Source organism: Mobula birostris, chromosome 12 (genome assembly GCF_030028105.1).
Source record: "Mobula birostris isolate sMobBir1 chromosome 12, sMobBir1.hap1, whole genome shotgun sequence".
Lineage (NCBI taxonomy): Eukaryota > Metazoa > Chordata > Chondrichthyes > Myliobatiformes > Myliobatidae > Mobula > Mobula birostris.
The window spans coordinates 24,511,434-24,536,901 of NC_092381.1; the positions used below are offsets into that span (position 1 = coordinate 24,511,434).

The following is a 25,468-nucleotide window of genomic DNA, read 5'->3' on the forward strand; positions in this document are numbered from 1 at the left end:
TGAAAGATTGGAGCAACTGGACTTGTATACTCTGGAACTTAGAAGGCTGAGAGGGGATCTTATTGAAACATATAAGATTATTAAGGGATTGGACATGCTGGAGGCAGGAAGCATGTTCCCGCTGATGGGTGAGTCCAGAACCAGAGGCCACAGTTTAATAATAAGGGGTAGGCCATTTAGAACAGAGTTGAGGAAAAACTTTTTCACCCAGAGAGTGGTGTATATATGGAATGCTCTGCCACAGAAGGCTGTGGAGGCCAAGTCTCTGGATGCTTTCAAGAAAGAGATGGATAGAGCTCTTAAAGATAGCAGAATCAAAGGTTATGGGGATAAGGCAGGAACTGGATAATTGTGGATGATCAGCCATGATCATAGTGAATGGTGGTGCTGGCTCAAAGGGCCAAATGGCCTACTCCTGCACCTATTGTCTAATAGTTTTTAGGAAGTTACACCAATATGAAAATCTACCTGCTGTTGGATAATTTTTTTTAAGTTGTAAATTTAGTTCCAATGATCCCACCTAAAGACTGCACATCATGGCCAACTTAAGGCACATACCTGAAGTCCAATTACCTTCAGAAACACTCTTACTAGCCACGTTGATATGATGTGCCATTAATTGTTACTCAGAACAGCATCAGAATGAGTGCATTACAAGTCCTCACACCCAACCTCAGGAATCAACACATATTATAAACACAGTGCAAACATAGTGACAAGAACCTGGGGACCATTTGGTCAGGAAGCCAATGGTGTCCCTGTTTTACGTAATGTCAATACTCATTCACAGCCGACGCTGATTCTCCACCAGCCTGACATTGTTTCATTGATAAGTTAGGAACTTAATCCCTGTAATCTAGATAAAACAAATTGGGAAATCAACAAAATGCAATTTTTTCCCTTTCTAATTTCACTATTTTCCAAAATATATTTATCAAAATGCAGAACGGAAAATTAGCTTTATTTATCACACGTACATCAAAATGTCAAAAGAAAATTGCAGTGAAACGTGCCAAATCAAATCAGCAAGGATTGTGTTAGGGGCAGCATGCCAGCGTCACCACGCTCTCGGTGAACGGCATGTCAAGAACTTACTAACCCTGATCAGTATGCTTCTGGAATGTGGGAAGAAAGTGGAGTTCTGGAGGAAACTCACATGGTCACAGGGAGAACTCGCGTACTGTGGCGGGAACCAAATGCTGATCAGTGATGCCCGGCGCTGTAAAGTAGCTGCGCTAACCACTATGCTACCACGTCGCTCACACATTCCAAACTAAATCAAGGCGTTGATCACCATTTATAGAGTAATAATAAGTCACTGAGTACCTGAAGCCCAATTACACTTTGTCCAGCCTTCAGTTTTTCTTCTTCGAAGTGCCTCTCTTGCTTATCTGCATACTTAACTCCAATATCCATTCTCGTCTGAAAGCCTTTAGTTTTTGCCTGGCCAGAAAAAAAATTAAGTAAATCAACACTGAAGCATTTGACAAACCAACTAACACAGCAATTCCTGTTCAAATTACAAAAGTAAGGGGGGGGAGTCACGTGATGACGTGGGATTGAGACGTGTAAATCCAGCTCTCCCGTAAAAAATCAGCAAAGTATCGTTTAAACAAAACAAAGTTAATAAATACTTTCTGAAAACTATTTATAAACTTCGCAAGACTACTTTACGATATGCCTCCTAAACCGCAACAAAAGAAGCCTGCTGTTGCGAAGTAGCCGCGAGACGGGAAGAAAAAAGGGCCTACTGCAACGATGAAGCCTTGGACTCAGGTTGGATCTCCTTCGGTAGAACAGGGAGCAATGGTGGCGGTAGCAGTTTCTCCGAAGATGCCGGAAATGCGCATACGCAAATCGACACAACTCAAACTACAAGAACCGACAGCCACTGCAATTGAAAATGACTCAGAGTCAGAATTGGATTCTGCAGAGAACACAGATGAAGAAGAGGAGGAAGAATTGGAAGCGATTGGAAGTAAAGGAGGTGATAGAAACATAAGAGAGGCTACATTGCAATTAACAGCTGAACTAAGAAAAGTAAGAGAAGAGCTTAGAGATACGAAGATGTGCTATAATAAAGCTATGGCAAGACAGGACAAAATGGATAAGAAGCTTCAGAAGATGGAAAGAGCAATGGGGCATATGAATGATAGAGTGGAAAAAACAGAAAATCATCTACTTGTCCGGAACTCGGAAAGAAATCGACTCGGAGAAAGTGGACATGTTGGAAAATTTCAGTAGACGAAATAATATTAAAATTGTTGGTCTTAAAGAAGGTACGGAGGGAGAAAAACCAATAGAATTTTTTCAAAGACGGATCCGGAAGTTTTGCAAATGGAAGAGGAGGTTCGACCAATTGAAATTGAGCGGGCACATAGAGCTCTAAGACCAAAACCAAAAGATGACCGATATCCATGATCGATTTTAATAAAATTCTTAAGATTTCAAGACAAGGAAAGGATTCTACAGGCAGCTGCTCGAGCTGCCAAGGATAGAAAAGGGCCATTGATGATTCAAGGGAACAAAGTTTTTTTCTACCCTGATATAAGTTATGAACTTTTGAAGAGAAGGAAGAAATTTAATCCAGTGAAAAAAACTCTATGGGATCACGGTTATCAATTTATATTGCATTCCCCTGCAACCTTGAAGATTTTTTTACCTGGTGGAGAAAAAAAATTTTTTGATGACTACCAGAAAGAGGAGCAGTTTGTGCGAGATTCTCTGAATATTCACCAGATACAAGAACAAATCCAGGGGAGCGAGATAGATTGAAGATGAAGATTGGGTCAAAGAATGGACTTGTTGGATTTTTGAAGGTGGATGAATGTATAAATATATTATTAATTATACGAGGGGGGTAAGAAAGGTTAAAATTGGAGGAATATTAGTTGGGAATAGTAACATTAATTTTGTGTATTTTTTTTGTTGCGGGGGAGCTGGAAGAAGCACTGACCAATTGCTAGGCTAATCATGTGTGCAAGCTTGGCTTTAGCCACGACCCGTAAAATGGAGGGGGGTAGTGTTGTGTATCTTTTCATTCACAACATTAGTGGGGGGGGGGGGTATTTTGTTTTTTCTTTTTTTGTATCCTTTCTATCTTTTTTTTTCTTTTTGCCTGGAGGGTTGGGAGGGAAACACACAGCAACATGGTGAAGTTTAAAGAGATTCCCCAAGGAACTATGAGAATTGAGAAGATAAGTAATGTTTTAGATTGGAGTAACTTTGTTAAGAATACGGACTAATTTATTGAATTTTTTGAGTTTTAATGTTAACGGGCTTAATGGACCAGTGAAAAGAAAAAGAATCTTAACACATATTAAAAAAATGAAGATAGATTTAGCTTTTTTACAGGAAACGCACCTAACAGAAACAGAACATCAGAAACTAAAGAGAGATTGGGTGGGTAGTGTTGTTGCAGCTTCATTTAATTCAAAAGCGAGGGGAGTAGCAATTTTAATCAATAAAATGTTACCAATTAGAATACAAAATGTAATAACTGATTCTGCTGGGAGATATGTGATTATACATTGTCAACTTTTTTCTGAACTATGGACTTTTATGAATATTTATGCACCAAACAAAAATGATGCAAAATTCATACAAGAAGCTTTTCTGAATTTGGCGGATGCACATGAAAAAATATTAATTGGAGGAGACTTTAATTTTTGCTTAGACCCAGTCTTAGATAGATCAACCAAGGCTGTTATAAAATCGAAGGTAGTAAATTTAACTTTATCATTGATGAAAGATTTAAATTTGATTGATATATGGAGAAGAATCAATCCTAAAGAAAGACTATTCATTCTATTCTCATAGACATAAAACTTACTCAAGGATAGATTTGTTTCTATTATCAATGCATATTCAACACAGAGTGAAAAATATGGAATATAAAGCAAGAATATTATCAGATCATTCCCCTTTATTAATGACAATAATAATGGCTGATAAGGAAGAAGTGGCTTATAGATGGAGATTTAATTCATTATTAAAACATCAAGATTTTTGTGATTTTATGAAAAAGCAGATTCAAATTTTTTTGGATACAAATTTTCATTCAGTGGATGATAAATTTATATTATGGGATGCGATGAAAGCATATCTTAGGGGCCAGATAATAAGTTATACATCTAAAATTAAGAAAGAATATATGGCAGAACTAGATCAATTGGAAAAAGAGATTACAAAATTAGAAAAAGAATCTCAAAGATATATGTCAGAAGAAAAACGAAGGCAACTTGTCAATAAGAAGTTACAATATAATACGCTTCAGACATATAGAATGGAAAAAGCAATTATAAGAACTAAACAAAGGTATTATGAGTTAGGTGAGAGAGCACATAAAATTCTTGCCTGGCAGTTGAAAACAGAACAAGGTTCCAAAACAATAAATGCAATTAGAACAAGGGCAAATAAAATATCTTATAAACCTCTTGAAATAAATGAAACCTTTAAAAATTTCTATTCTGAATTATATCAATCAGAATCTCAAAATGATATTAATGAGATAGAAAGGTTTTTATCACAAGTATCTCTTCCAAAATTGAATTTGAAAGAACAGAAGGGATTACATATGCCTTTTACATTAAAAGAAGTTAAAGAAGCTTTAGGCTCACTCCAAAGTAATAAATCTCCAGGAGAAGATGGTCTTCCACCTGAATTTTATAAAAAATTTAAAAATTTATTATTTCCTCTCTTTATGGAACTAATACGTCAAGCAGAAAAAATAGATAAACTTCCAGAATCTTTTTCCAACAGCGATTGTAATAGTATTGCCAAAAAAAGACAGAGATCCTATGAAACCAACATCATACAGGCCTATTTCTTTATTGAATATGGATTATAAAATAATAGCAAAAATTTTATCGAATAGATTATCTAAATATTTACCAAAATTAATACATATGGATCAAACAGGATTTATTAAAAATAGACAATTGGCAGATAATGTAACCCGGCTACTCAGTATAATTCATTTGGCACAAAAAAGGGACGAGAAGAGTATAGTAGTAGCCTTGGATGCAGAAAAAGCATTTGATAGATTAGAATGGGATTTTTTATTTAAAGTATTAGAAAAATATGGGTTAGGAACATCTTTTATAAATTGGATTAAACCTTTAAATTCTAACCCTAAGGCTAAAGTAGTGACAAACTCTCAAATTTCAACACCATTCCAGTTAAAAAGGTCAACTAGGCAAGGTTGTCCATTATCACCTGCTTTATTTGTACTGGCGATAGAGCCATTAGCAGAACTAATTAGAATTGATCCAGATATTATGGGTTTTAGAGTTAATCAGGAGGAATATAAAATTAATCTTTTTGCCGATGATGTTTTGATCTACTTAACAAACCCACAACATTCGTTACATAAATTATCTTCTAGATTGGATGAATATGGGAAGGTATCAGGTTACAAAATAAATTGGGATAAAAGTGAAATTTTACCTCTTACTAAAGGAGACTATAGTCAATGTCGATTAGTAACCCAATTTAGATGGCCGGTAAATAGTATAAAGTATTTAGGTATAAGACTTCATAATGATGTAAAGAATTTATATAAATTTAATTATTTACCACTATTGAAAAAAATTCAAGATTTTGACAAATGGATGATATTACCAATAACATTAGTAGGTAGAGTCAATGTTGTAAAAGTGAATATATTTCCTAGATTACAGTACTTGTTTCAAACATTACCAATACAATTGCCACAGAAATTTTTTCAAGAGTTAAATAAATGTGTGAGAAAATTTCTTTGGAAAGGTAAAATGTCAAGAATATCATTGGAAAAATTGACATGTAAATTTGGGTTAGGAGGGTTACAACTTCCAAACTTTAAAAACTATTATAAAGCAAATCAACTTAGATTTATTGCATCTTTCTTCGATGATCAAAAACCAGCATGGATTAAAATAGAATTAGACAAGATAGGAGAAAATAGACCTGAAGGTTTTTTTTATATATATATATATATAAAAAATGGGAATCTAAATGGATACGGGAAAAGAAAGAATCTCCTATATTAACACATTTGATTGATCTATGGAATAAGATAAATGTTGATAATGAAACACAGAAATCTCTATTAGCAAGGAGGCCTTTGTTCCAAAACAGACTTATTCCTTTTACAATGGACAATCAACTTTTATATAATTGGTACCAAAAAGGGATTAAATTTATAGGAGATTGTTATGAACGAGGTATATTGATGTCATTTGAACAATTAAAGGATAAATATAAAATATCAAATAATACTTTCTTTTGTTACCTTCAATTAAGGGCTTACTTAAAAGGTAAGCTGGGTCAAACAATGCTTTTGCCAAAACCTAATGAAATTGAAATTTTAATTCAAAAAGGGAAAATTAAAAAATTTATTTCTTGTATGTATAATTTGATTCAAGAACAGACAATTAAACAAGGAACTCATAGGTCAAAGCAAAAATGGGAAACAGATCTGAATATTAATATTGATGAAACAAATTGGTCAAGACTCTGTCTTGACAGTATGACAAATACAATAAATGTTCGACTTAGATTAGTACAATATAATTTTTTACACCAATTATATATTACACCACAAAAAATAAATAGATTAAATTCAAATCTATCCGATAAATGCTTTCGGTGTAATCAAGAAATTGGTACTTTTTTACATTCTACTTGGTCTTGTTTTAAAATTCAACCCTTTTGGATAAATTTAAGAGCCTTATTGGAACAAATTACTGGAACTCAACTTCCACATAACCCTGTATTATTTCTATTAGGTGATATTGAAGGGATTAAGCCAAAACTTAAATTGAATAAATATCAGAAAGAATTTATAAAAATTGCATTGGCAGTAGCTAAGAAGACTATAGCAGTCACTTGGAAATCCGATTCGTATTTAAGTGTGGATCGTTGGAATAATGAAATGGCTAGTTCTATTCCACTTGAAAAAATTACTTATAATTTAAGAGATAAATATGTAACATTTTTGAATATTTGGCACCCTTATTTACAAAAGATAGGATGGCATATTTAAGTGCTCCGATAAAGATCTTGGTCACTTGGGGAAAGTAACGAATAATTATACCAAATTTATTTTGATCCCATGGAGCATGTGGAAACCTTCCAATAGCCAGGCGGCTCTTTTTTTTTTCTCTCTTCTTTCTTTTTAGGTAGGACTATATATGGGGGGGGGGAGGGTTAAAGGGAGGGTAGATTTTATCTTTTCATGTATTCTTTTTGAAAACTCAAAAATTATATTACAAAAAAAAATAACAAAAGTAATAATTTACAAAAATTTACAATAAATTGCACTCAGCACATGGAGACCTAAAGGTGTGAAGAGAAAAGTTAAATGCACCTGAAAAATCAGATACAAGTTCCTGAGGGAACTGCCTTAGTAAATGACACTCCTGGTTAACAGAGGAAACATACTCATGTTGGTTTGATCAAACTTAATGCTTTGGACCCCTCAACGGGCTTTCTTTAGCCTCATCACATTCCCTTTTAAACTTTGAACTCCAAGCGGCTGAACTAAAACTTTACATGATTATCCGAAAAAGAAAGTTGATTCAAATAATTACCGTTTCCATTTATATTAGGAGAGCATGAACCTTGCACTTTTTGAAGTGAGCAACATGCACAAAATGCTGGAGGAACTCAGCAGGCCAGGCAGCATCCATCGGAAAAAAAGTACAGTCGACATTTTGGGCCGAGACCCTTCGGCAGGGCTGAAGGTCTCGGCCTGAAACATCGACTGTACTTTTTCTCCCCCCCCCCTACAGATACTGCCTGGCCTGCTGAGTTCCTCCAGCATTTTGTGTGTGTTGCTTGGATTTCCAGCACCTTCAGATTCTCTCGTTTGTTACTTTTTGTAGTGAATTTGTTCAGCTGCCCCCTACATCCTGCCAAGAATGATAACACTGAAACCAGCCATTTGGCTTAACAGTCTCTAGACATCTTTATATTTGACATAAGCCTCCCCTCCAAGCCCCCCCCACCCCATCTGCTTCACCTCAGCTGGCCTACACCTCATTCCCTTTTATACATCTCTAGCCGCAGTTCAAAGACAGATTGCTGCTAGCCAATTACTGTGCGTGGTAAGTTTTACAATTTAAACATTAAAGCTTCTCCAAATTCTCTTGTAATTTTTAATATGACCTACAGCCACCCAGTCAAAACACTGAAGACTTTTATCAAGTCAGCTCTTTCTTAGCGTTAACACTAAAGACCTTATCAAGTCAGTTCTTAATGTTACCATTAATACTAAAGGCCTTTATCAAGTCAGTACTCAGTGTTATCCTTCTACAGCAGCTCAGCCTGACCTTTATCTTTTCTTTTTTTTATTTGGAGATACAGCACAGAACAAACCTATCCAGCCCAACAAGCCACATGGCCTAGCAACCTGATTTAACCCTGGTTAACCACATGACAATTTACAATGACCAATTAACCTACTAGCCAGTACATCTTTGGACTGTGGGAGGAAACTGGAGTACACGGAGGAAATCCACATGGCCACGGGGAGAACGTACAAACTCCTTACAGACAGCGCCGGAACTGAACTCTGAACTACGACACCCCAGGCTGTAATAGTGTTGCGCTAACCACGACCAGTTATCCAGAGGAAATCATCATCCTTGCACTTCGTCATCGAGACCCATTAGAATTGCAGCGGTTAGGTCTCAGGTCTGGTATGCTCCACAGAGGGGAAAAAGTCCAGTATATTTCTAATTTCTTTTCCAAAGCCTCCATATTCTTATTACAGGAAGAGCAGAACAAAAGACAGTACAGCAACCAGGATATGACCCTGACTTAATTCCTTCATTCGGAAATGAACCCTCGCTATGAACTTGTTGATATTAAGTGTATCCTTAAATTACCCACAGTATTTATTCACAGGAGTAATTTAGAGACCCAATGTTATCCAACTAAAGGGAACCGTTTCAATTCATTTGCCTTTTTTTTTTAAAAACCAAATGCCCTTTCAGCACATTTAAAAATACACTGACACCTATCATCTTATTAATGGTACTCAAAAGTTTGGAATTTAAGTCTTGAAATCATTTCTGATCCCAGTTCCAAAGAGTTCTATTTAAAAGACAGGCAGTGGTCCCACAGTGATCTCCGTGATGCCTCAGTACCCAATCTTTTACAAACCCGACTAACTTCCAGGAAATAGCTTCAAGCAAACGTTTTGCTTGCATGGCTCAAAAATCCTTCAAAGAAATGAATATCTTTTGGCCTCGAAGTGGTTTCTTGTATAACCTACTGTATTTAGTCAACATTTAGTTAATATGTATTTACCGTACACAGCCACTGATCCAATCTAATGTGAAGGGGATTGCTTTGTATCCATTTACCCAAAGACTTAGGCATAAACACTGGCTCAGCAATGGAAAGGCTCACACACAAGGTCAAAATTGAACATTTAAAAATCTTTTGTATCAACACTACAGAAAAACACAAATAGTGGCAAGCTGCTTTAACCTTTAACCCCACTTCTCCATTCACTGTGATCATGACTGATACCGCTTTCCCGTTCTCTCCCTACACACCAAATTCTTTTAGATCCAGAAATTTATCTGCCTTCATTGTAAATACAATTCAGTAACGTGACCTTGACGCCTTATCAAGTAGCAGATTCCAAAGGTTTGCCAGAGTGATTCTCATGGTCTCAATCCTAATGAGTGAAATGGGGACACCTCTTTTCCCCTCATTAGGGAGGGAGAGAGCCTGTGGTATGTCGAATTTCTGGGTGAACGAGTAGTCTTTGGGGTACTACAAGTCTGTGTCATGCTTGCGTGCTCGGTGGAGGGGGGGGAACATTGCTTTGCTGTTGCTTGTGCTTGCGAGGGGGGAGGCTTTGGGGTTCTAACGTTTAACTGTCATTCTTTGGGGGCACTCCTCTGTTTATGTGGATGTTTGCAAAGAGAAAGAATTCCAGGATGTATTGTGTATTCTTCTGACATTAAATGTACCTATTGAAGCTGTCTTATCCCATATCCCAAGATTGGGCTTCCCACTTTAGACAGCCATCCAGAGGAAAATCATCATCTTTGCACCCAGTCATCTAGCCCCATTAGAATTGCGCTTCAAAGCTTCGAAATATCAGTGACGTTAAACCTAGTTAACCCATTCACTCTGTATATGACAGTCCCAGGAATCTACCATTCAGGGTCCTAAACAGTCCTTCAGATGAGGCGACACTCCACCTGCAAGTCTTTTGGGGTCAGTTACTGCATGCAATGCTCCCGGTGTGGCCTCCTGTATATCGGTGAGACTGGTTCACTGAGCACCTCCACTCCATCTGTCAGAAAAAGCGGGATTTCCCTGTAGCTGCCCATTGGAATTCCACTTCCCATTCTGAAATGTCAGTCCATGGCCACCTCTATAGCTGCGATGAGGCCACACTCAGGTTGGAGGAGCAACACCTTATATTAATTACGTCTGGGCAGCCACCAACCTGATGGCATAAACATCAATTTCTTGAACTTCTGGTAATCACGTCCCCACCCCCTCAACTTCACCATTCTCATTTCTCCCTCTCATCTTATTCTCTTACCTGCCTATCACCTCCCTCTGGTGCTCCTTCCCCTTCCCTTTCCTCCATTGTCTTCTACCCTCTACCTTCAGATTTCCCCTTCTCCAGCCCTTTATCACTTTCACCAATCAACTTCCCAGCTCCTTGCGTCACCCCATTCCTCTCCCGGTTTCACCATCACCTACCACCTTGTACTTCTTCCCCCTCCCCACCCCACCTTCTATTCCAGTCCTGCTTAACGGTCTTGGCCTGAAACGTTACCTGTACTCTTTTCCATAGATGCTGCCTGGCCTGCTGAGTTCCTCCAGCATTTTGTGTGTACGATGCTTTGGATTTCCAGCCCCTGCAGATTTTCTCGTGTTTGTCATCCTAGGGATCAGTCGGGTGAACCTTCAGAGCACTCGCTCTCCTTTGCTAGGCTAGACTTGGTGAGGCTACCAAGTGGTGTGTGTAGTCCAAGGTCCTGCAGAACTGCAGCAATGAACCGTACCCTCTTCTACTCAGACCCTCATGCTGTGAAAACCAACACACAACACAGACTGCCGTACCTGCTTGCTGCACCAGCACAATTGCTTTCAGTGACCAGTGTACGAGAACCCGCAGGTCCTTTCGGACAACACTTCCCCGAACATTTAAATGCTATTTAATAGCGGGCAGGCAACATAATTGCAGGCACTATCCACCTGGCAACCTGTCTTTTCCAAAAGCTCCCTTCTGGAAAGCACTAAAGGAATATTAAAACAAAGAAAAATTCACACCATCTTAAAAGTTCCTTCCCTCAGGTAGATCAGCCCATTCTAATTAAGCTACTGCCCGTAACGCCACTGGTGTTTAGAGTAGCAGTGAAGGCCCTTCATCTCGGGTGATGCCTGGGGCTTCCTTCACTGTGTCAGTAGCTCGGTTTTCACGACTGTCAGTCATGCAAGTCCTGGGTGGAGGCTCAAATGTAAAAGGATTCTTCGTTGCTGTTTCCGTAACCGTTTCGTATTACCAGTCAGGGTCGTTAGCTCCGAGCTGAACTCCACCGCCCCAGCCTGGCGGACTGGTGGACCACTCTTAGTCAGGCCTCTACCCTTTAACCCGTCTGGCATGGGTGACCCTACCAAGAATGAAAGCATAAAGAAAGGCCTGATTCCAGACAACGTTGCCCTCCGGGTCAATGAGGCACTCAGGCCTCCAAATCCTGCAACATGGCTGTGGTCCTCTTGGAGCCATTTTAGATTCCCTCCCCACCCCCCATCTCATCTATTACCCCCATCACTGCATTGTAAACACTTTAAACCACTTTTTATAATGCTGGTTACATTGTAAATACAGGTTGGTATTTATGTGTTTATTCCATAGCTGTACTTTCACCTCAATTTAACCTCTACACAGTGTTTTACACTTTATGATTGTTGATTTTTTTAATGTTGCATGTCTGACCAACACACAGCAAATTTCTGAAACACGTAAATGTATAGTGAGCACACTCAGTGGTCACTTTATTAAGTCACCTAATGAAGTGGCTACTGTTTGCAAGTTCATGGTCTTCTGTTGCTGTAGCAGCCCATCCACTTCAAATCAGTGATATATACTGAGAATGAGGTCTAAGCACTGATCCCTGCAGAATCCTAGCAAGCTCATGTACACAAACATAGTTTCCCCCCCTTCACCCACCTGCCAACTAATACTCAATCCATGTCAAGTAAAGGGTATGGTATTGGGAGCATGTATACGGAATGATCAGTAGCCTCCCAAAAATCCAATTACATCACACCACCAGCTGCTGGAAATCCAAAGCTCAATCCAACACACAAAATGCTGGAGGAACTCAGCCTGTTAGGCAGCATCTACGGAAATGAGTAAACAGTTGACATTTTGGGCCAGGACTCTTCTTCGGGGCCGAGAGAGAGAAGGGGCAAAATGGCTGAATGAGAATGTTGGCGGTGGGGAGACTAGCCGGAAGGCGACAGGTGAAGCCAAGAGGGCAATAAAGGTCAAGGGCCAAAGAGGAGAGTGGACAAAAGAAGAAAGGGAAGGGGAATGGAAATAATAGGCAGGGAGAAGTAGTAAAAGGTCAGGGTGGGGAATAGGGGTGGGGTTGGGGGGTGGTGGAGGTTTTTTGTTTACTGGAAGGAGACATCACACCACTGTTTTCCTATCATCTATTCCATGGTTAGATTTACTAAAAGGCAATTACCAGAAATCCATGGTGACGTTATCAAATTCCATTGATACATTTAAAATGGCATATTATCGAGGATTACAGCCCTAGAATTTTCCCCCAACACTGATACAGAGCTAACTGGTTCACAAGCTTCTCATTTTCTTTGTTTTTTTAATAATAGAGTTGTATTTGCAAACCAACTTTTCTGCAGATTAATTCTGGAAATCAAGAACGATTTCCACAGCGAACTCCCAACAGTACTCGGGGTAAGCCCTGTGAATTTAATTAGCTTTCAGTACTGGTATTTCTCTCCAGTACTATTTCCTTACCAGAACTAAATTCCTGGCAAGCCATTTGTATTTTCTATGAAGCAAAACCAAAATATCTGTTCACTTGCTTTGCAAATCTCCTGTTCCCCGTTGAGATTTATCCCATTTCTATCATTGAAGACCTACACTTGATTTCACTTTTTTTTTTTAAAAACAAGGGCTGATTCCATGCTGTAAAGAAATACAAGGTAATAAAATCAGCAATGATTACCATAGACCCTTCTATACCTTAAAAAGAAAATGTTTGCTGCTGCTCCTAACACCACTATGTATAGAGGCCTATGGGTGTCAAATATCCTCCAACCTTCAGTTCCATACAAACTGATTCCACACCTTCAGTTTCTGAACTAGTATCCTTTCTCATTATTGAACTCGTCTTCACTAACAATGCCCTTCCATCTCCTTTTCCTGATCCTCCTCAAATACTGAACATCCTTAGATATCCGACCCCCAAAAGAATAAGACAGCAAACAGATGCACAACCCAAAGCCTCTGTCAATTGTAAGGGCAGAACAAAAGAAATAGAGAACTATCAGAGCTTCATTCAAGATGGTTTATTGTCATTCTTCAGTACACGAGGGTAAAGGAGGATGAAATGATTGTTACTCAAAATCCAATGCTGCAAAAAAAATTAATAAACATAAAGAACACAATTTTAAAAAAGCAAAAAAGAAACTACAAAACACCCCAGAGAAAGCAAAATGCTTTAGTTAATGTACTGCTATGGTATTAGTCCAATGAAGAGGCAGCCACTGGTCCAAGACTAATTCAAGTACCTAACTATTTTTCTTATATATTCTATTTAATGAAGTAATTTTATAACTGGAAAATCAGAAGTGGTAAAGGAGAGGAATTAGAAGCAGAGAAGAATTAGAAGCAAATTTATCAGAGTGAATGCTCACTGTTGTGTGAAGAACAAGCTTTCCATTAAAATTCAGTACATCCCAGACCAGAGTTATTGATTTACAACAGTGGAAGTTTCACTAATACAGTAATGGAAACAACTTCCATTATCTTTTAATTATCTGGGTCAAATTCTACCTAACAGCAGTATGCATAGCACTATCACATTTTTATCGACTGCTCTGCAAAAGCCTTTGCAACCTCAGGAGTTTATGAGCCTCCTATGCAAGATGCCAGAAATGCACTAACATCAGCTTCTTAACAAGTTCTTATATCCTCCTAATAACTTTGGAAATGGAAAGGAAAGGTACGTTGCATTCTCTGGTTAGCAGACGATTTCCCTCCACGCCTCTCTGATGTAGTGGGAACAGTATACGAGGCAAGTTACAGCCACTGCCTTCAGAGTTTCCAAAGAGATCACCAGCTGGTAACCCAGCATGGATGGAAAGCATGCAGGGGAACCAGCTGGATTTGAACTCAGGACCTTTCGTCCCGAAGTCCGACACTGATGCCACTACGCCACCAGCCAGGTTTCCCCAAGAGATACAAGTTTTATAAGTTATTATAACCGATTTAGCCCCTCCTCCTGAAAACCAGCATACTGTGGAGAGACAGCATTGTTCTACTGTCTTTTGTTTATAGATTGATCTTGTTACTCTTGAAACTCCTGTTATAAAGCATAAACTTGCAAAAACATTTCAGAACTTGGGAGGTTCCTAAATTCAGAAATATATTTTACAAGATCATGCTGTATAAAGCATGGGAAAGATTAACAGTTCATAAATAAAAGACAATAGAAAAATATTCTCCACAATATTCTCGGTTTCAGCGGGTAGGGCTGAATCACTTGTAAAGTTTATGTCCCTTGAGAACAGTATTGAAGGAAATATAGCAGCAGTGTAATAACCGGTATGTAAAAGACTGTGTCAGGGAATCTACAGTGTTAACATCAGCGCATTTCTGGCTTCTTGCACAGGAGGCTCATAAACCTCTGAGACTGCAAAAGCTTTTGCAAAGCAGTTAATTAAAATCTGATAGGTTGTGTAACACTTCCATCTGCACTTTGTACAACAAACAGAGGATCGTCATTCACCTTAACCCTCTATTTAACAAGGTGAATTACTTTATTTTTGAAAGCATTGTTAATAAGAGCAAAAACCAAAATCCCACATTCATTTTCCTGATGTTGGTTGAGGGATAAGCACCGACCAGAAGAGCCGATCACTACCCAGCTCAAAGACGCAATAATTTAATGCAACATCTTGGACAATGCTGAATATAATGGAATCCTGGAGTAGTTCTTCAACTCCCAATCTGACAAAAGAGACAAGTACCATTGCCAACTCAAAGCATGCTCAGACATGTATCAAGATGCACGTGAAGAGCGTACCAATAGGCTATGAGAGTTTATCATTGGCAGCCGTGAACAACTATGGGATTACGGGGACGAGATTCACACTTACCAGGCTCGCAAGGGCCAAAAGTGTCGTCTGCACTTGAGTCAGGTTCCCATTTTCAAACAGGTCATTCGCTTCAAAAATGTCATGTGGCTTCATCCCATAAACCTGCATGGCTTTAATAAAGTTACTGATATTCTCCAGCTGAAGACAGAAAAAGTGTACAATAAATTATGTCTGAATGAACTGCAGTTTATCAAGAGGCGAATTCCTCTTCCTTATCCTTTAAATGGGAAGTGAACTATACAAACACCAAATGAGCAGTCTATCCCCCAAGACAGGAGCAAAATTCAGAAATGGACCATTCAGCCCATCAAGTCTGCTCCCCCATTCAATCATGGCTATCTGTTATCCCTCTCAACCCTATTCTCCCGCCTCCTCCCCATAAGCTTTGACGCCCTTACTAATCAAGAACCCGATGTTTGCCAAAGCGAGACGTCCAAAGAAATCACCCAACTTTAGAGGGTAACAACTTATAAGCTGGCAGCACTGGACTGACATCCAGAGTCAAACACATAGTGAGCCCAACTTGCTTCACAAGCCTAGAGCTAAAGATAGCCTAGCAGTGGTTTAACAATATTTTGTCAAGAGTAAGAAGTGAAACAATTCAAAAAAATACATTATTAAAATGGGGCAGTTTCTGAGAAAGGTTCTGCTCATGTAGCAGTGTTACCACAATTACTAGTAGGCTATTGAACCATCAACATCAGAGCCAACTGCAATATGAAATTGCCACGGTCATAACTGTGTTCTTTGCGAGGTGCCCCATTGCATACACATTGTACAGTCCTATAGATTGATAAAGGGCAAGTCACTAAATGCATCTGAACACCCTCCATTAATCAGCACAATGATGCTGTAAACCAGGGGTCTATGGACCCCTCAGTTAATGGTGGGACCCATGGCATGGAAAGGGTTGGGAACCCCTGCTCTAAATAAACACTCAGCAGGTCAGGCAGCAGCAGTGATGAGAGGAAATGTTTAATGCTGGAGTCCTGTTAAGAACAAGAAAAGGGAGAATGGAGATTCACAGGGTCTTCAATTTGAAAATATTAACTGTGTTTTCTCTCTCTACTGATGTTACCTAAATCCACCAAGTGTTCAGCATTTCACATTTTATTGCAGATTTCTAACATTTCCATTAAAAAAGATCATTAATCAAGAGTTAACACTGATTATAGAAAGCCAATTCAACATAAAAATTTATAGAAAGGAACAGGCTGTTTGGCCCACCACACTCATGCTGCCTTCCTATCCACCCACACTACTGCATTTACACACATTAGGTCTGTATCTTTTTCTGCCTGGACCATTCGAGCACTTGCATGCCTTTTAAAAGCAGTGACTATATCTGAATCTACCAGCCCCCCGGCCCTTAATTCCAGATATCAACCATTCCGTAATAAAAGATTCTTCTCTCAAATCTTCCCTGCTCTCACCTTAAGCCAATGCCTTCAGTTTTAATCACCCCCACCAGGAGAAAAGTATTCAGAATCTACCCTATCTGTACTTCTCATAATAGCTTACACTCCTCTGTCAAGTCTTCTTACCTGGTGCCAGTTTAATTTGGATTCATTGATTTTCTTGATAGAATCAGGCTGCAGCTTGTTCATGAGCCTGAAAAGAAAATTAACACATGATTTAATATAGCTTCTGAGGCACTGAAACAAATGGTCAAGACTTTTTTAACGAAAACTTCAAAGGCCCATTAAACCCATTTTACATATTGAAATAACATTTCTAACAACTGAACATCACTTATTACGTCCTGAAACATTGTTCTGTAGGAAGCTGAAGAAGAGGTCACGGTTACCCTTAAAACACATTAGATTAAATATTGGTATCATTCAACTTTAGAAGCTGATAGATCTCTTTACCTTTTTGACACCAGTGGATTGGCATCTTCTTCCAAAGAAAACACTAAACATCTATTAAAACCAAATCTTTACTTTAAACCATGGCTGCAACTTTCAGACATCTTAGAAAAGATGCATCTGGACCAACCACAAGCTTGGCTGTTTGTAGAAGACTAGTCATCCAGCCCTTATTTATATAAACTCCCTATGGAACAAAAACTCCAAGTTGCAAAGTTCCTGCTTTACACTACTAGCTACTTCAGTTAACAAACATATTACAGAAAAAATAGCTGAAAGAAGCTATTGCAAAAGTTGCCATCCAACCTCCATAGCTGAGATTACTCAATTCGTAAGCAGCCGTTTTAGAATATTAAAGTATCATCTTGAATTTTTACTTGCTCATAAAAACACATATAGATTCATAAAGTTTCAAACAAGGGAAATGAACCATCAATAAATCTGAATGCTATAATGGCTTCTTTGGCCACACTGAACAGAGCCCAAGACAACCTTGCGGACAATAAACTCTTACAGTAACCAGCTGTGGGCTTACTGGCAAAAATCCATTTGAGACAGCAGCCTAGGGCAATCTCTGCACAAAATCCTTTGTGGGGGAGCAAATTTTTCATCTTAATTTCTGCAATGGAATTTGGCCAAGTTTTTCACCATCTTCCAGATCTTTGCCATAACATCCTAAGGCAGTTTGCAACCACTGGGACTTTTCCAGAAAACATCTTAATTTAGAAAGCGCAATGACTTCTTTTGCACAACAAGGCTCATAAAAAGCAAAGTGCAAAATCTACTGTCCTGGCACCTGGGGCTGCATCGTAAAGTAGTGGTTAGCGCATGACTATACAACAGCGGTGATCGGCTACCGCTGTCTGAAACTGTCTGTATATTCTTCCTATCGCTGTGTGGGTTTCCTCCAGGTGTTCCGATTTCCTCCCGCATTTCAAAGACTTACAGTTAGGGTAAGTGAGTTGTAGACACACTACGTTGGCACCGGAAGTGTGGTGACACTTGCGGCTGCCCAGAACAATCCTTGCTGATTTGATATGTTTCCATGCATGTGTAACAAAAAAAACCTAATCAGGTGATGTGAGGGTTAAAAATTGGCCAGGGTGAACCAAGTGATGCCAAGTGGTTCCACCAGAGAGAACAATGTGGGTCATTGTAACATCTCATCCAAAAGCTGAAATCTCCAAATTTGCAGTGCAGGTCGACCTTCACTAATCCAGCACCATTGGGACTGATTAGTGAAAATGCCGAATTACAGAAGGATCACATTAAGCATAATCAGTGCCGGATTATCAAAGGAACCGGATTACTGATAGTCGGATTAGTGAAGGTCGACCTGCACTTTACTATATTGTTATGTCTGTGATTAAATTTGTACTTTAGGCTCTGCAACAAAATCATAGCTGACATTCAATATGCCTTTTATGATGGGAAATGACCAAATCCCAACTCTACCACACAAATCAGAAGTTTCAACTGGCTAAATGACAGAGGAATGCCATAAAAACATTGAGAAAGTCCAATACTACATTAGAATAGTGAGTTACCACAACAGGAGCTAAAAATTTATGGATGAAATACTGATTGATGTACAGAGATGCGCAGTCAGGGATATCCACAAGAGGGCTGTGGAATCTTAAATTTTAAAGAAGTCAAACCCCTTCTCACCTTAAAGTGATGTCCTCTAGTATTTGGGATTTCCATCCTGGGAAAAAAAACTATCTACTCAATGTATGCTTCTGTTTTATAAACTTCTAACGGCGCCCCTCAGCCTGAGGAAGCAAGCCAAGTTTGTTCAACCTCTTCTTATTACTCACTCTCTGATCCAGGCAGCATCATGAACCTGTTCCGCACCCTCTGTGATGGGTTTACCAAAATTATACACAACAAATTTGCATAAAGTGTCCCCTTGTTTCAAATATCATTCACTTTCCATATAGTACAAGTTAGATGTAATTGTGCCACACCTCCACATACAGAAACTAGCATAAATATTCCTAAAGCACAACCATAGCTTGTATATTGCCCATCCCCAGAGGTGTTGGTGGTGAACCATACAGAACTGCCAAGTGAGGTGAGCGGACAAGTTGGAAGCAGTGTTCCCTTCTTTGTGGTAGTGGTTATGGGTTTGGGAGATGTTATCAACATGGCTGAGGTAGGCAGTACACAATTCATCCATCTCCCGTATGACTGATTAAGGGAATGAAGTGTAATGTCACACACACACACAAAATTCTGGATGAACTCAGCAAGTGAGGCAGCATCTATGGAGAGCAATAACAGACACTGACTGACCTATGGAGATCCCCAGCATCTTGGTTGTGTTGCTCCGCATTTCCAGCATCTACAGAATCTCCTGCATTCACGTGTTTAGAGTGGTGGATGCAGTGCCAGTCAGAGGCTAGTCTATCCTGAATGGGGTCGAGCTTGAGCTGCTTGACATACAATCTTGCAAGCACAGAACGTATTCCACCAAAGTCATCAATGGTACTTTGCAGTTGGTGAAAAAAAAACACTGGAGGGGGTGGGGGCGGAGGGTCTGGAGCCAAATTACTTGCTGCAGGATGTTCAACCTGTAACTTTCTCATACCCAGAGACTGTGGCTGGGCCATTGAGTCAACGATGATTCATCCCAAGGATGTTGAAAGTAACGGGAAAGGAATCTCTCAATATCAAAAGGTAGACAGAGCCTCTTGTTGAGGAAGGCCATTGCTTAGTTTTGTGGCAAGCATATTACTATCAGGAATGGTTATCTAGGTCATGCTGCATGCAAGCACAGATTGTCTTCTTTGCAGTGGAGATGTGAATGGATCTGATCATTGTACAAGTTTCACATTTATGACAACCTGTGATGGGAAGTTGAAGAAGTTGCTGATCATGGCTGGGCATACTGCAGTGATGCCTGGGACTGGGAGAGCTCCTATGTATGGAATTTGCCATTAAACTGACCTCCCTTTGATGCTCAAAGACTTCATACTTAAACGAGGGCTGCTTTCTGCCACACTTGGTCAACTACTACTCCGACGCAAAAGAATTTCTGCCCCCAGCACCACACATTGATGTTTTGTTTACACGTGCTCATTGCTCCTGCTGCAATGTGAATACACCAGTTAAACCCATCTTCTGCATACATGCTTTTATTTAATTGAAATGGAATTGTGTACAGGCACAACAAATTGGCGACGAGTACGAACCTGAATGCCAAAAAATATCAGGAATTGCACCGGCAGTTACGGGACAAAGCAATGAGAGTTAAGCAGCATGAGAACATTGTCACGGACACTAACAAAGGCTCACGTACAGCAAGGGACACAGTGAAAGACGTGCTGAACTTAAAGTGAAAATAACGTGGCGATGGCTTCAGTTAGGAAAGTTGACAAATTTGATAGCACTAATGAAGGCTGGGAGTCTTATATCGAGAGGGTGAAACCATATTGTAACTCAAACAATGGGGAAGAGCAAAGGAAAGCACACTAGCATCTTAGCTTACTGGGTGCACAGCTGTGCAGTATCTTACGCAACTTAGCAACCTCTGCAAAACCAGCAAGCAAAACATTCAATGAAATTGTTACAATTTTACAAAGTCACTTGAGCCCTAAACCATTGGTTCAAAGAAAAAGTCTGCAGAAAGTGTCACAGACAAAGCCTCCTAGAGAGAACGTGCAAAGCCGGCAAAAAGCACAACCGAGTAAAAAGTCTCAAACACAAAACTAAGCAAATGCATAAAGTTAGCAAATGTGAAACAGAATCAGACAACACAGGTGAGCTGTCATGCCTAGAACTTCATCGTGTTACTGAAGCAGATCACAAAATCACCTGGGTCACAACCGATGTGCCCGGTGTAAAACATAAAGTGGAGCTGGACATGGTCAGTTTGTCCACGATACCAGAGGCTGACCACAACAGACTGTTTTCTAAGATACCATTAGAGAAGACCTCAGTGATGTTAAAGATTTACACTGGTGATAAAAGTGTTTCCCAAGGGCGAACTGTAAGTAAATGTGACGTATGGGGGCCAAACACAATAGTTAGAACTTTATGTATTGAAAAGTGGTGGATGTGAATGGTTGAGAAAAATCTAACTAGACTGGCACTCCATCAAAGCACTCAGTGTGACGTCAACAGGCAACAGAAGCCCAAACGGTAGCACTAACCAGAGACTGTCACAGTTGCTTAATGCTAATCAGAAGGTGTTTGAGAAGGGATTAGATAAATACATGCAAGAGTTTGCCAAAAGCAGTTCAGGATGCCGAAAGGTTAAAAATGCACCCCCATAGGCACTGTTACACCCATAGGAGTGGCCATCATCGCCATGGCAAAGAGTACATATTGACTTTGCTGGGTCATTCATGGACTCTGTTTCTGATTGTTGCGGATGCTCAAAGTGGCCGTATGGTACACCAATGAAGTCCACCCCTTCAAAGTTTATCTCCACTCTGAGGACCATCTTCGCCAGAAATGACTTAACAAAACAAATTGTGAATGACAACAGATCACAATACATGTCAAAAGAATTCCACTGTTCATGAAGAAAAATGGCATGAGACATTTCAAGTCAGATCCTCACCACCCATCAACAAATGGGTTAGCTGAAAGGTTTATCCAAACTTTCAAGTCGTCCATTAAAGCAATGGACAAGAAGGATATTTCTCTACAGCACAAGGTAGACAACTTCCTTTTTGTGAACTCTCTGTTCATGCGACGACAAATCAAACATTTGCAATGCTGTTCATGAACAGGAATCTGAGATCTCGCATAGACCTTCTGAAACAAGATCTACATTGGGAAGTGCATAATAAACAGTTCAGCCAGTTGTCAGGTGAAACAGCAAGGAGCTTCGAGATTGGACAGTAAGTCCTAGCGCATGATTACCGAGAAGACAAATGGGCACCCTATAGGATAGCTACAAGAACCAGACCACTGATGTACACAGTCGATGTTGGAAATCAGATATGGACACTTCATGTGGACCAGATACTGGATGCTCAACTGGAGAACACACCCGAGTCAATTGCATCCAACAAGATAGGCACATTACAGTCACCGGACTTGCTTCTCAGTGATAATGTCACTGACAGCCACATGACACCGGAAACCAAGAAAGTTGTCTTAGACAAGACACCTACCAAACCTGATGCCACCCCACAGGTCTAGAGGTGCTATCCTGAAAAAAACAGAGTGCCACCCAAAAGACTGAACCTTTAGAACTGTGAAGTTAGTTATGGACTGTTATTGTGAAAGCACGTTTATTTGGAACAGGGTTTATGAAAGGGAAATTGAATGTTTTGTGCATATACAGTTTTATGGTGCATTGATCTAAAGGGAGAGAATTGTAATGTATGGATCTACTTCTTTTAGAGCAACGGCCCCTCCCTCCCTCAGCACTGCATATTGAACTGTTGTCTGCGCATCTGCTGTTGTCTACAAGTGCAGATTGATCTCCCTCACTGCAATGTGAATACACCAGTTAAAGCCATCTCCCACGCGCATGCTTTTATTTAATATATATGCAATTGTGCACAGACACAACAATGTCCACTCCAGTTCCAGGACAGGGACTGTATTGGAACAACTTGGCTAGAGGCATGGCTAGTTCTGGAGTGCACGTCTTCAGCATTGCAGCTGGGATGATGATCGGACTCATCGGATTTGCTACCATAGAACAGTGCAGAGCCCTCAATTCAATGTAGTGCCGACTCTTTAACCGACACAAAGATCAATCTAGCATTTCACTTCCACATAGCCCTCCACTTTTCTTTTATCCATGAGCTTAAAGTCTAATGATTCTGCCGCTCCCACCATTCCTTGCAGTGCATTCCACACACCTATCACTGTGTAAATAAAATCTACCCCTAACACCCCCCTATACTTTCCTCCCAACACCTTAAAGTTTTGCTCCCTTGTATTGGCCATTTCCAGCTTGCCGAAAAAAAAATCCGCTGGCCATCCGCTTGATCTATGAAACATCATTTTGTATTCCTCTATCAAGACACCTCTAATTCTCCTCCTCCACAAAGAAAAGCCCTTGCTCACTCAAACTTTCCACACAAGACATGCTTTCTATAATGAGGCAACCAGAATTGAACAAAATACTCCAAGTGTGGTCTAATCAGAGTCTTACAGAGCTGCAAGATTACCTCCTGACTCCTGAACACAGTCCCCCAACGAATTGAAGGCAAATACATCATACACCTCCTTAACTACCTTATCAAACTTTGAGGGATCTATTGACGTGAACCCCAAGACCCCACTGCTCCTGTTGGATAGAGGCACGCCTAATTCTGGTCTACAGTACTACAAGCTAGGATGGCATCTGGTCCCATAGCCTTTACTGTACTAGTCATTTCTTATAATCACACAGTAAACATAATTGGCTGCAGACTTGCTTCTGCAATGAAGATTTCAGGAAGACGCTGAAATATGGATGTGTCTCAGGTTGTAAATATTTGGGCTCAAGTTCTACTCCAAAGACCTCAGCACAATGTTAGTTTTAATTTCAGTGCTGCAGCAGATTCATCACATAAAGGCCCTGTCCAAGTCATGGTTTGACTTAAAAATTTCCAAGATGTGCAAATTCCATGGCATCTTCGTCAGCATTCATCCTACAACTAATACATAAAACAGATGAACTGAGCAGGTATTTCACTGTAATTCGTGGAATACAGACAAGACACCATATTCAAGATCTAAATGCAATCTAAAAGGGTTTTAAATCTCATCACCCAAGTTCAATCTCAGTGATCACTTTGATCAAAGGATTTATGAAGATGACCACAACCAATCTTATTGATTAAAAATATCACATTCATCTTCAGAAATCAGGGGTCCCCAACCTTTTTTGGCCCGCAGACTGGCTGAGCGGGGGGCGGGGGGTTCAAGTGGGGTTAAACTCATCTCAACATGTCTTTTACAGTTAGGGTTGCCAACTTTCTCACTCTCAAATAAGGGACAAAAGTAGCAGTCAAATCCCGGGACACTTTATCCCAGGAAAGGCTACCATGACCATGAAGCCTTGCGCAGGCACCTGTGTGCGCATGCGTGATGTGCGCTTGCGTGTACGTGTCCAATGTTTCCCCACGAATTGGTTTTGCCTTCATCTTCCCGACTATACTATACATACATTATTTCTACTTTATATAGGCTCTGTGTTTATCATACCATTCCTGCTTTTACTATATGTTAGTGTTACTTATTTTCAGTTTTATGTGTTATTTGGTATGATTTGTTAGTTTTTTTTTGGGTCTGGGAACGCTCAAAATTTTTCCCAAATAAATTAATGGTAATTGCTTCTTTGCTTCACACCATTTTGGTGCGAAAGGTTTCACAGGAACGCTCTACCTTAGCAGGGGAAATATGGGACAAACCAATTTAGCCCAATATACATGATGTCCCAGCAAATACGGGACAGTTGGCAACCCTACGTTCAAGTTCAACAGTGCGTGACAGGGAATGAGGAAAGGAGCAGCTGGCTCGTATTGTTTCCTCACAGCCCCGTAGCACATGCTTTGCGGCCCGGTGGTTGGGGACCGCTGTCATAAATGATTGAATATAGTTTTGTAGTAACTCAAAGAATGTGATCTCTTCCTATTCTCCTTATATTCCCATCAATATAAATCCTCCCGTGTGATATCAGCTGGCTGGAACATAACCACAGGGGATAGCTCAAGTATCTCTTGGGCTTCCCAGATAACTCAAAGTGCTTCCTTTCCTTACTTAAGTACATCTTCATCCTTCTCTCAAAGTTCTATTGTCCTTACATGCATTAGAGATTTTAACCCACCAAGATACCTCAAACTTTGTACCACAACTCTTTACCATTAAAGAATTCCATTTGTGGGGGGGGGGGGGGGGGGGAGTCACGTGATGACGTGGGATTGAGACGTGTAAATCCAGCTCTCCCGCAACAAATCAGTAAAGTACCGTTTAAACAAAGTTAGTAAATAATTTCTGAAAACTATTTATAAACTTTGTAAGACTACTTTACGATATGCCTCCTAAACCGCAACAAAAGAAGTCTGCTGTTGCAAAGCAGCCGCGAGACGGGAAGAAAAAAGGGCCTACTGCAACGATGGAGCCTCGGACTCAGGTTGGATCTCCTTCGGTAGAACAGGGAGCAATGGCGGTGGTAACGGCTTCTTCGAAGAAGACACCGGAAATGCACATGCGCAGAGTGCATGCGCAAATCGACACAACGCAAACTACAAGAACCGACTGCCACTGCAATT

The 25,468-nt window shown here is 40.0% G+C and overlaps 1 protein-coding gene across 1 annotated transcript in view; it reads right to left on the bottom strand.

Annotated features, from left to right (window-relative positions):
• Positions 1-25,468, bottom strand: part of cnn3a (calponin 3, acidic a) — a 78,251-nt gene that overhangs the window by 6,882 nt on the left and 45,901 nt on the right. The window contains exons 3-5 of the mRNA XM_072273490.1: positions 16,920-16,986; positions 15,376-15,513; positions 1,327-1,443 (exon numbers count right to left, since the gene is read on the bottom strand). Coding sequence (XP_072129591.1) covers positions 1,327-1,443; positions 15,376-15,513; positions 16,920-16,986 — 322 coding nt within the window. The remainder of the gene's footprint in view (positions 1-1,326; positions 1,444-15,375; positions 15,514-16,919; positions 16,987-25,468) is intronic.